Here is a 13356-nt window from a genome sequence, read left to right as displayed (position 1 = left end):
CTCCTCTATGTTCCTAGCAGGCCCAGCCAGCTCTCTCCTCTCTCCTCTATGTTCCTAGCAGGCCTAGCCAGCTCTCTCCTCTCTCCTCTATGTTCCTAGCAGGCCTAGCCAGCTCTCTCCTCTCTCCTCTATGCTCCTAGCAGGCCTAGCCAGCTCTCTCCTCTCTCCTCTATGTTCCTAGCATGCCTAGCCAGCTCTCTCCTCTCTCCTCTGTGTTCTTAGCAGACCCAGCTCTCTTCTCTACAACCCCATTAGCTCCTGTTGGCTGCAGTCTCCTCCACAGCCTGTTGGGAATCCACAGCCTTGAGTTAGAAATGTGTTTACATTTTGAACATGTTACAAATTATCTGCTAAGACTAACTTTGCGTGACTTGGCAGAAGCCTTCACCTTGCTCAGACTTTGTTTGGGTCAACCTTATTCTGGGGTTTGCTCTCTCAACTTGACTCTTTACCTGTCAGAGCTACTCAGAGCCAGATGTGAACCCCAACAGAAGGTAAAGCTCTCATCTATCTGCCTATATGTATGCGTGTGTAGGGTGTGTGTGTGTGTGTGTGTGCGTGGCCGCCTGCCAATACACTCTCCCCTCAATCTGACAGCTCTCAGATTTCACTCAATACAATATACATTTATGAGGGAGTTACTACAATATGTGGTTCGTGTGTTGACATTTTTTATCCGCTGCTGCATCAAATTAAGAGATGTATCCAGGACTGTTTTTCTGATGTACCTTATCAGACAAGGAATAATGTCATTCATGTGTCTCATGCATGTCCCTGCTGGACCCTTATCTAAATTAAACTTTTCCCATATGTATCTTCCCAATGTGTATTTAATATTGTTGGGACAAAGGACAGCAGATTTGATTATCTAGTGCTTTAGTTGTATAAGATGGGAACTAGTCTGGTTAACATCTCTGGAGAGAACTCCACCGCAGTGAGACTGAGCGTTTTATTAACGTCGGCAGTCTGAAGGACCCAGACCTGCAGCAGACCTTTAAACTGTGATAAACTGCACAATGTTATTTTTAGGCCATCAGTATGAAGAGACTAATGGAAGGTGTTGTTAGAATGGATCTGTAGGGGGCTTGACTCACCATCTCTGAATATGTTTTTGAGATCCCAGCCAAGCTCACATCCTGAAAATATCTTTCGAGATCCTAGAAGATGTTGTAAGATCCTACAATATCTTAGAGGATCACCAGACAGGGATACTTGTCTCTTGTCAGGGTTTAACAGGTAAACCCACAATCCAATAATACTCTATGCTGTTGTTATATGATATATGATATAAGGTATAAAACATTGTTATGGTACATGAGGCATTGATTAATGCTCAATTTTAAAATCAAATCTTCCTACCATCACATCTAAGGCAGTATGACACCAATTTTGATCCAACTTTGCAAATCAATTTCAATGGAGGTACATAACACACTCCCCAACTCTCGTCATGATCTGTTCCATCTTTACCGAGAACCATATTACGGATTTTAACAGGGTCATTAGCATCGCGGTTATAGAACATAGTATGATGGTGGAACCCTATGCCATTCTGTATATCAGTGTCTGTGTTTAAAATAAAAAACACTTAAGTTGTCAGATATATGCTGGTTTATTATCCATATGACATCAGCACAGCGGATCCTTTTTATATTCCTGACGAGTTATTCTCTGAATGTCTTGTATTTTGCTGTTCAGTTATTCTCTGAATGTCTTGTATTTTGCTGTTCAGTTATTCTCTGAATGTCTTGTATTTTGCTGTTCAGTTATTCTCTGAATGTCTTGTATTTTGCTGTTCAGTTATTCTCTGAATGTCTTGTATTTTGCTGTTCAGTTATTCTCTGAATGTCTTGTATTTTGCCGTTCAGTTATTCTCTGAATGTCTTGTATTTTGCCGTTCAGTTATTCTCTGAATGTCTTGTATTTTGCCGTTCAGTTATTCTCTGAATGTCTTGTATTTTGCCGTTCAGTTATTCTCTGAATGTCTTGTATTTTGCCGTTCAGTTATTCTCTGAATGTCTTGTATTTTGCTGTTCAGTTATTCTCTGAATGTCTTATATTTTGCTGTTCCTCGAATGTGTTGTTGGCAGGTGATATGTTGTTGTTTCTCTGGTTCAAACCGAACCCTCTGCTCACACTCCTGGCCAGCGAGGATTATGGGTAGTGGCAGAATGAGGGCATGGTTTATGTCCCCGAAGATGCCGCAGCAAAACACATCTTAAAAAATAAATAATTTACACTCCAAACACCCCATAATAACTCCTCTTTGGTTTTTATATAAATAACACAAATAATAACTTACAACAATGGATTATAACACAAACGTTATAGGCCAGTATGGACATTTTGCCGTTTAGTTGTAACTGTGCAGACAGAGTGAATGTCTTTAAAAGATTGTTAAAATGTTATTTAAAAGGTCTTCCTGTAGGTAGTGAGATGACGAGTACGGTATATGTGATGTGCTTCAGGAACATCCCAAAACAGAAGAGATTTAAAGGAATGAAGTGGTTAAATGAAGCCTCTGGTATGTTGCTGCAGTTAACTTCAATTCCTTAGTGAGACCAACAATACCTTAGTAAAGCATTATGGTATCTGGCAGAACATGGAATGTCTCAACAGAAAAAAAGCCCGTATACATCCCAAATGGCAGCCTATTGTCTGAGTAGTGCACTACTTTTAACCAGGGCCCATAGGGCTCCAGTCAAAAGTAGTGCACTATATATAGAATAGGGTGCTAGTTTAAAGAAATACCATTTAACACGTCAGGTGCATAACAGAGATCAACGCTAACAATTGATATAATCATTAATTATAGTGGAGGAAGATCAAGGCATACAGTATAACATACACATTTAACACGCTGTGTGTTCTGGTCTCTCTGTACTTTAATCCAGATATCATTCCTAACTTCATCAGCATCATCAGCGTTACACTCTTGCATTGTTAAACCTGCGTCCCACATTCCCCACATTCCCTGCACCCTATTCCCTACATAGTGCACTACTTTTTATTACATTAAAAATACTTTATCCCACAAAGTACATTATTTTATATATGTAGGAAATACAGTGCCATTTGGTACACAGTCATTATCAAACCTTAGTAAATTCATTGGGAGTCAATGAGCAGCTGTCACATGTAATTACATATGAATTTTAGTTCCTACATATATATTTATCAATATACTGTATATATTGTGTGTGTATGTATGTATACGGTATGCTTTGAACACTTGTACAGTGAAAAGACAAGTCCAGCTTGCTGTCTGTCTTTACATTGATCCAACGTCAAGCCAACTGAGTTTTTGCTTTGGTAGTTCTCTGCTGACAGTTCATACCTGTTAATATGTATATGGTACTGTTTGCTTATTATACTACGTTTAGTTACACTTTATTTTACAGTCTGCTTTCTACCTGAAATTTACTTACATGGAAACAAATAATTATTACTCAGTAACGAGCTCTTAGAATGTTTGGGATGAAATGAAACATGGAGCACTGCAATAGGTGCCATTTGATATCACATCGTTTCCAATTTTCTTGATTGATTAAGTAGTCTATAATGAAGCAATGAGGCCCGAGGGGGTGTGGTATATGACCACGGCTAAGGGCTGTTATGCATGAAGCAACACAGACTGTCTGGATTCAGCCCTCAGCCGTGGTATATTGGCCATATACCACAAACCCCTGAGGTGCCTTATTGCTATTATAAACTGGTTACCAATGGAATTAGAGCAGTAAAAGTACATGTTTTGTCATACCGGTGATATACCACGTTTCTCAGACAATCAGCATTCAGGCTCGAACCACCCATAATAATACAAATTATAACCAGCTGTTGGTTTTTGCAAATTCCAGGTAAATACCAACTGTATTTTATTAGTTCTCCTATATTCATTACACTATTACCCATTATAATAAGGGAAGTAAAACTAGTATAATAGTACAACTATTATCAATAATAATACTTTTCTTGAGTAAAGTAAGTGACTGATCAGCTTACTTTGACATTACATTTTGACATTACCTGGAGAATTCAGTCAGTAGGAACAGTTTTATTATAAATGTTCTCAAACATCCCTTTTCTAATTACTTTCCCTGTATTGCGTTTATCCCAAAACAACCGTTATGCTGAAACAGAGTGCTTGACTTCATCCATATCAAGGATATTGTTAGTATTATTGACCACTACCTGTTGTTTTAGATATATTTCCACACAGTGAGGTTGGAATAATACTGTGAAATGTTGAAAATCATGATAATTCCCTTTTAGTGTAGGAGCTGTTTGAGATAACTGCATGACATTTCAGCCTGTTTTGGTGGGGTGGAGTTTTAGCCTGCCTGTTGACATCACCAATAAGAAAGAGAGTTTCACATCTCTCTGCCAATAACAGCTAGTTTTCAGTTTTCCCCTCCCCACTCAGACCAATCACATACTGTTCCAGCTAAATTCTTGCTTGAGAAACTTGCTCTTTGCTAAGAAGCAAATCTTGTTTCTTTTTCACACTTTTTCTTTTTATTGAAATCAATCAGTAAGGTACTTAATTGTTACTCAGAACAGCTGCATTGGACCTTTAACATTCGCACTCCTGAGGAGGACCGTGCATCAGTTTTACACTAAAAACCTTGGCACATGAAAGGATAAGTAACTACAGAACTTATTTACATTGTACCAGCCAGGAGAGTGGTGTTGTTGATAATGATGAGTAGTTGTATTTTCTCAGTGTTTCACAGCTAATATGACGTGACTGAAGTGGTATACTGTACCGACTGGAGTTAGATTATATTCAATTATACAACAAAGATCTGCAGCTCCAAGAATCCCAACATGGGTCTCTTCATCCAGACGTCACACCTTCAGTCCTTTCTGTTCTGTCCTCTCTGCTCTCTCAGTCCTCTCTCCTATCCTTCTTTCTGTCCTCTCTGCTCTCTGTCCTCTCTCCTATCCTTCTTTCCTCCTCTTTCTGTCCTCTCTGCTCTCTGTCCTCTCTCCCATCCTTCTTTCCTCCTCTTTATGTTCTCTCTGCTCTCTGTCCTCTCTCCCATCCTTCTTTCCTCCTCTTTCTGTCCTCTCTGCTCTCAGTCCTCTCTCCCATCCTTCTTTCCTCCTCTTTCTGTCCTCTCTGCTCTCAGTCCTCTCTCCCATCCTTCTTTCCTCCTCTTTCTGTCCTCTCTGCTCTCTCAGTCCTCTCAACTCTTAGGCCCATCCTCTCCTCTCCTCCTTTAAAGCCCCATTTCTCTCCTCTCCTCTTTCAGTCCTCTCCTGCTCTCCTCCTCTTTCAGTTCTATTCTCCTCTCCTCCTCTTTCAGTCATATTCTCCTCTCCTCCTCTTCCAGTCCTCTCCTCTTTCAGTCTTCTCCTCCTCTTTTAGTCCTCTCCTCCTCTCCTCTTTCAGTCCTCTCCTTTTTCAGTCCTCTCCTCTTTCAGTCCTTTCCTCCTTCAGTCCTCTCCTCCTCTCCTCTTTCAGTCCTCTCTTCCTCTCAGGCTCCAGTCACCTCTTCCTTTTTCAGTCTCCTTCTCTCAGACGCCAGTCCTCTCCTCCTCTCTGCATTTCATGGGAATGAAGTGGGAGGTGATGTGTTCCCTCCTGGTCTTCTTCCCTCTCAGCGGTCTGCCCTTTTGAGACAGAGCAATGAACATCTCCTTGCCGTCTCTACTCGACTTAACAGACGAGTAAGCGTTGAAGTAGTTTTCTAGGAAAATCTCCTTGAAGTTGCAGTTCTCATTGTAGATTTTCTGTAAATAAATAAGGACACAAAATGGGACGATATTAGGCGTGAGGAGGGTTATAAACATTTTATGCTTTTTTTACTTGCTTATGTTTCTCCTATTTATATATGCATCATGTTATGGGTATGCTTGTAATTGTTAAGGGCTGGGGAGTTTTTCAAGATAAAAAATAAATGGAATGGAGCTAAGAACGGGCAAAATCCTAAAAGAAAACCTGATTCAGTCTGATTTCCACCAGATGAATTAATCTTTCAGCAGGACAATAACCTAAAACACAAGGCACTGTACAGTGCAGTGCATTCCAACCCTGTCCAGCAGAGAGAAGGTAGTTTAGTTAATTACCTTGCCTTGCAGCAGGCCAGTCCTGTTCATGGAGATATAGTACTGACTCTTCACTCCTTTGATAGCTAACACTCCTCCCTCGGACACCGTACGGACCTCCAGGATACCTACAGGAGACAGAGGGCAGATATATATATAGTATACAGTGCTGAGTGAAAGTCGACACACTCCTTGCACAGTTTTCAGATTTTGCTGCCTTAAAATTAAATCTAAAAAGGGATTTTTGGTGTGTAGACTTTCCCTAGGGACTGTATATACCCTTTGAGCAACAATCACAGAGGACATACGGTACCTATAAACCTAACAATCACAGAGGACATACAGTACCTATAAACCTAACAATCACAGAGGACATACAGTACCTATAAACCTAACAATCACAGACGACATACAGTACCTATAAACCTAACAATCACAGACGACATACGGTACCTATAAACCTAACAATCACAGAGGACATACAGTACCTATAAACCTAACAATCACAGACGACATACGGTACCTATAAACCTAACAATCACAGACGACATACAGTACCTATAAACCTAACAATCACAGAGGACATACGGTACCTATAAACCTAACAATCACAGAGGACATACGGTACCTATAAACCTAACAATCACAGAGGACATACAGTACCTATAAACCTAACAATCACAGAGGACATACGGTACCTATAAACCTAACAATCACAGAGGACATACAGTACCTATAAACCTAACAATCACAGAGGACATACAGTACCTATAAACCTAACAATCACAGAGGACATACGGTACCTATAAACCTAACAATCACAGAGGACATACGGTACCTATAAACCTAACAATCACAGAGGACATACAGTACCTATAAACCTAACAATCACAGAGGACATACGGTACCTATAAACCTAACAATCACAGAGGACATACGGTACCTATAAACCTAACAATCACAGACGACATACGGTACCTATAAACCTAACAATCACAGAGGACATACGGTACCTATAAACCTAACAATCACAGAGGACATACGGTACCTATAAACCTAACAATCACAGAGGACATACGGTACCTATAAACCTAACAATCACAGAGGACATACGGTACCTATAAACCTAACAATCACAGAGGACATACAGTACCTATAAACCTAACAATCACAGAGGACATACGGTACCTATAAACCTAACAATCACAGAGGACATACAGTACCTATAAACCTAACAATCACAGAGGACATACAGTACCTATAAACCTAACAATCACAGAGGACATACAGTACCTATAAACCTAACAATCACAGAGGACATACGGTACCTATAAACCTAACAATCACAGAGGACATACAGTACCTATAAACCTAACAATCACAGAGGACATACGGTACCTATAAACCTAACAATCACAGAGGACATACAGTACCTATAAACCTAACAATCACAGAGGACATACGGTACCTATAAACCTAACAATCACAGAGGACATACGGTACCTATAAACCTAACAATCACAGAGGACATACAGTACCTATAAACCTAACAATCACAGAGGACATACGGTACCTATAAACCTAACAATCACAGACGACATACGGTACCTATAAACCTAACAATCACAGAGGACATACGGTACCTATAAACCTAACAATCACAGAGGACATACGGTACCTATAAACCTAACAATCACAGAGGACATACAGTACCTATAAACCTAACAATCACAGAGGACATACGGTACCTATAAACCTAACAATCACAGAGGACATACGGTACCTATAAACCTAACAATCACAGAGGACATACAGTACCTATAAACCTAACAATCACAGAGGACATACGGTACCTATAAACCTAACAATCACAGAGGACATACGGTACCTATAAACCTAACAATCACAGAGGACATACAGTACCTATAAACCTAACAATCACAGAGGACATACAGTACCTATAAACCTAACAATCACAGAGGACATACGGTACCTATAAACCTAACAATCACAGAGGACATACAGTACCTATAAACCTAACAATCACAGAGGACATACGGTACCTATAAACCTAACAATCACAGAGGACATACAGTACCTATAAACCTAACAATCACAGAGGACATACAGTACCTATAAACCTAACAATCACAGAGGACATACGGTACCTATAAACCTAACAATCACAGAGGACATACAGTACCTATAAACCTAACAATCACAGAGGACATACGGTACCTATAAACCTAACAATCACAGAGGACATACGGTACCTATAAACCTAACAATCACAGAGGACATACGGTACCTATAAACCTAACAATCACAGAGGACATACAGTACCTATAAACCTAACAATCACAGAGGACATACAGTACCTATAAACCTAACAATCACAGAGGACATACGGTACCTATAAACCTAACAATCACAGAGGACATACGGTACCTATAAACCTAACAATCACAGGACAAATATCTAAATACTACAGAAGACTGTCAAATATATCAATACCCACAATATATACCTATCAATCACAGTACTGATATAAGAGACTACCACAGTATCTAAATATATATAATGATGTAATAGTCACATGACGAGGACCATCACAGTGGACCTATCAGAGAGTCCCAGTCTGGACAGATAGTAGGTATGAGACCATAGAGACCTAATAACCAATCCCAGTCAAGCGTTCCTCTCCTCTTCTTAGTATTCATTTTCATTAATCTAACAGGAAGGAGGTCTTAGTGGTTAATCAGACTGCGGTTAGGTTGGTCTCTGGATGTACTGAATGTATCCAGGCAGGCCCTCCTGTCTCTTCTCTGGGTGGCCATTACTAAACCACAGCCTCATGCCACGCCACATATGGGAGGCAGATTAGGCATGCTCCCCCGGGACTGAGAAAACAACCTACTCTCCTGCGCTTTGCACGCTACACCCCAGCCCCATCCTCAGCCCCAGCCCAAACCCCAGCCTCAGCCCCATCCTCAGCCCCAGCCCCAACCCCAGCCTCAGCCCCATCCTCAGCCCCAGCCCCAGCCTCAGCCCCAGCCTCTGCCCCAACCCCAGCCTCAGCCCCAGCCCTGCCCCAGCCCCAGCCCCATCCTCATCCTCAGCCCCAACCTCTGCCCCAACCCCAGCCTCTGCCCCAACCTCTGCCCCATCCTCAGCCCCAACCTCTGCCCCAGCCCCAACCTCTGCCCCAGCCCCAGCCCCAGCCCCATCCTCAGCCCCAACCTCTGCCCCAGCCCCATCCTCAGCCCCAACCTCTGCCCCAGCCCCAGCCCCATCCTCAGCCCCAACCTCTGCCCCAGCCCTAACCCCAGCCTCAGCCCCAACCTCTGCCCCAGCCCCATCCTCAGCCCCAACCTCTGCCCCAGCCCCATCCTCAGCCCCAACCCCAGCCCCATCCTCAGCCCCAACCTCTGCCCCAACCCCAGCCTCAGCCCCAACCTCTGCCCCAGCCCCATCCTCAGCCCCAACCTCTGCCCCAGTCTAGGATCGTAGACTAGATTTATCAATCTGTCAAATCTCATAAAATCACGCATTTCTAAACCTTCATAATTTTTTCTGTCTGGATTTACACAAAGAACTCGTCTGGATGCTACAGCAATCAGCTCATTTCCCTGAGGTACTAGATTGATGCCTAGCTATAACAATACTTCATTTTTTTACACATGCATACGTTTGATATTTTTTTACAGGAGTAAAAAGCTACAATAATCTACTGTTTTTCTTTTGAAAAGGGTGCATAACAATTTACTGGTTCATTTAACATGAAGAACATCAGATGGTGTCTAGTATATATCGTAGCAAAACAAATGCTGTCAGGTCCAACCCAGGACTAATATGTTAATAAAACACAGTTGTGAGCGGTTCCAGAGCAACATCTGTGTGTGTGTGTGTGTGTGTGTGTGTGTGTGTGTGTGTGTGTGTGTGTGTGTGTGTGTGTGTGTGTGTGTGTGTGTGTGTGTGTGTGTGTGTGTGTGTGTGTCAGAGAGTCAGTCAGCCAGCCAGCCAGCCAGGTCCATACAACAATAATATAACTATCAAAGTGACATTGTGTTTATCAAAAACTCTCTCTCTTCTGGTTCACCTCCCTCAGAGTTAATGATCACAGATGACCAAGCATCATTAAGTTTGGGAAAGGCTTGCCGCTAGCGGGACACCTCGACAACATCCGGTAAAATTGCAGAGCACCAAATTCAAATTAAATTACTATAAATATTTAACTTTCATAAAATCACAAGTGTAATACATCAAAATAAAGCTTAACTTGTTGTTAATCCAGCCACCATGTCAGATTTCAAAAAGGCTTTACGGCGAAAGCAAACCAGGTGATTAACAGAGGACAGCACCCCGCATACATGAAAAACATATTTCAACCAGGCAGGTGCGACACGAAAGTCAGAAATAGCGATAAAAAAAATGCCTTACCTTTGATGATCTTCTGTTGGCACTCCAAAAGTTCCAAGTTACATCACAAATTATCCTTTTGTTCGATAATGTCCTTCTTTATATCCATAAAAACTCAGTTTAGCTGGCGCGCTTCAGTCAATAATCCATCCAGTTTCCCTCCATCAAAATGCATACAAAATGAATCCCAAACGTTACTAATACATTTTTCCAAACAAGTCAAACAATGTTTATAATCAAACCTTAGGTATCCTAATACGCAAATAAATGCTAAAATTGAAGACGGAGAATAGTATGTTCATTACCAGAGATAAATAGGAAAGAACGCGCTTTCTTCCACGCGCTTGGAAACACTACAGCCAAAATGGGAGCCATCTAGAAAAACTACAATTTCTGGGTCATTTTTCCAAAAACCAGCCTGAAACTCTTTCTAAAGACTGTTGACATCTAGTGGAAGCCATAGGAACTGCAATTTGGGAGGACTTGGGCTTATAATTATAGTACTAGCCATTGAAAATACTAGCCATTTTGGGGGGGGGATGGTTTGTCCTCGGAGTTTCACCTGCCATATCAGTTCTGTCATACTCACAGACATAATTTGAACAGTTTTAGAAACTTAAGAGTGTTTTCTATCTAAATCTACCAATTATATGCATATCCTAGCTTCTGGGCCTGAGAAACAGGCAGTTTACTTTGGGCACACTTTTCATCCGGACGTGAAAATACTGCCCCCTATCCCAAAGAAGTTTTAAGGAACCAATAGAGCCCCACAGTGGAGGTGTCATAATACCCATAAAACCTAGCAAACAGGGAAATGGTTCCAATCATTTTTCCTCCATTCATTTTTCTCATAGTGTCACGACTTCTACCGAAGTCGGTTCCTCTCCTTGTTCGGGCGGCGTTCGGCGGTCGACGTCACCGGTCTTCTAGCCATCGCCGATCCACCTTTCATTTTCCATTTGTTTTGTCTTGTTTTCCCGTACACTTGGTTTACATTCCCTCATTACTTGACGTGCATATAACCCTCTGTTCCCCCCATGTCTGTGTGTGGAATTGTTTGTTGTAAAGTGTTTGTGCACTTCAGACTGGTTTGCGACGGGTTATTTCAACCTGTATTTTGTTGTTCTGGGTGCAGTTTGTTTTGCCTCATTAAACTGCTCTGGTTGTTACCCATTTCTGACCTCCTGCGCCTGACTTCCCTGCAGCCAGTTACGCACCTTTTACACATAGGGAATTTTAGAAACACTTAATGTAAGGGATGTGTTTCGTGGAGGCTTACCCAGGCGTGACGTTTGGATAACCATGTAAATCTCTCTCGGACAAGGTGACTTTTATCAATATATTCGACTGTGTGTGTGGTTGAGAAACACCAGTGCTGTGGTTTTAGCCCGTGCGTCTGTAACTGGCAGTGTTTGTAACAGCGCTGCACAATGTGTGAGAGAAACCAGACAACTAGACTCTTTAACACCAGTTCAGTGAGCAGCTCAGGTCAATCATGTTAGGCAGAAACATTTTATGAAAACAACTGCAGTAAAGTCTGTTACTAAGTACATCCTCAATGCTAAAGGCATTTTAGATTATTGTATGTAGCACACAGAGAGAGAGAGAGGTCATTAGCAGATGAGCTCCCACGTTTTTCAGCATGTTTTTAAAATATTGATAGATTTAGGGTTAGACAAACTTAGATTTTTTGGCAGGGACATATAAAGGATGCTACCCTAAACAACATAACCTTCACTCCAAATCAAAACTCCAACCCTACATCCTGATTTTGGACGGAATTACCTGGAATGCTTCCTACACCCAAGGATTATTATTCCCAAACTATACAGCAAATGCTCTGGGAAACAAACAGAAACCTGAATACACTATCCAACCTGGAACGAGTAATTCTTAGTCTGAAGCTATTTTTTATTTTCGAAAGCCAAGAAGACAAATACATTACAATGATATATTTTACTTTATAAGGACTGAAAGCTACCAAGCTTGCTAGGACAAAGAGATACAACTTCAATTATCAGTGACGTGTGAAGCGAGAGGTGTCGAAGCCTTTGAGCCAAACAAATGTCTCAAAGGCTTCGAAAGGCTACCCCACCCAAACCCAGAGGCCTTGAAAATAAATCTTCCTCCAGAAATAAAAGCTTCTCCCAAGTGGGGGTGACACCTACTCCCGTTGCCTGCTGCACTGCTGCTTGGATTCCACCTGGCGATTTGTTCACATTTACATTTACATTTAAGTCATTTAGCAGACGCTCTTATCCAGAGCGACTTACAAATTGGAAAGTTCATACATATTCATCCTGGTCCCCCCGTGGGGAATGAACCCACAACCCTGGCGTTGCAAGCGCCATGCTCTACCAACTGAGCCACACGGGACCACCGTCTGCCATGTTGTCTCCCCCTGTCTGGTACAGGTACCCTCTCTCCCGAGCTTTCTCTCGACTCCAGCACACAGGTACTGTTGGGGCGAGTGACTCTGAACTTACAAGTCTTTATATATTAAAAAATGTTCTTGTGCATTTTGCTATTTCGCTATTTGCCTCATGACTCCTGCATGCTTTGTTGACTATGAACTTTCTTTACCCAACCGTGGGACAGACTATGTTTGTTGCCACACTCGGGACTCTGACTCTCTATTGGTTACACGGATTGTTGGCCTCCCATCCCATTCTAACCATCTCTCTCTGGCTTTGTATTCATGTTACCTGATGAAATTGCTGTATAATATGATCTTGTTGCCATCTGATGCGCATTCAGATGTCATAACCCGCTCCTCCGCTCTCTCCACTGGCTTCCAGTTGAAGCTCGCATCCGCTACAAGACCATGGTGCTTGCCTACGGAGCTGTGAGGGGAACGGCACCTCCGTACCTTCAGGCTCTGATCAG

At 41.9% G+C, this 13356-nt stretch overlaps 2 protein-coding genes across 2 annotated transcripts in view; one reads left to right on the top strand and one right to left on the bottom strand.

Moving 5' to 3' along the window:
- The window catches only part of LOC139575764 (protein FAM227B-like), an 81157-nt gene that overhangs the window by 18852 nt on the left and 48949 nt on the right, over positions 1-13356 (top strand). The gene's annotated exons all lie outside the window — the stretch shown is intronic.
- The window catches only part of fgf7 (fibroblast growth factor 7), a 44383-nt gene continuing 33280 nt past the window's right edge, over positions 2254-13356 (bottom strand). Inside the window, exons 3-4 of the mRNA XM_071401037.1 lie at positions 6073-6179; positions 2254-5736 (exon numbers count right to left, since the gene is read on the bottom strand). Of these exons, the coding sequence (XP_071257138.1) occupies positions 5521-5736; positions 6073-6179 (323 nt within the window). The 3' untranslated portion in view covers positions 2254-5520. The remainder of the gene's footprint in view (positions 5737-6072; positions 6180-13356) is intronic.

The sequence above is a fragment of the Salvelinus alpinus genome, chromosome 5, assembly GCF_045679555.1.
Source record: "Salvelinus alpinus chromosome 5, SLU_Salpinus.1, whole genome shotgun sequence".
NCBI lineage: Eukaryota > Metazoa > Chordata > Actinopteri > Salmoniformes > Salmonidae > Salvelinus > Salvelinus alpinus.
This window is presented reverse-complemented; position numbering and strand designations above follow the sequence as displayed.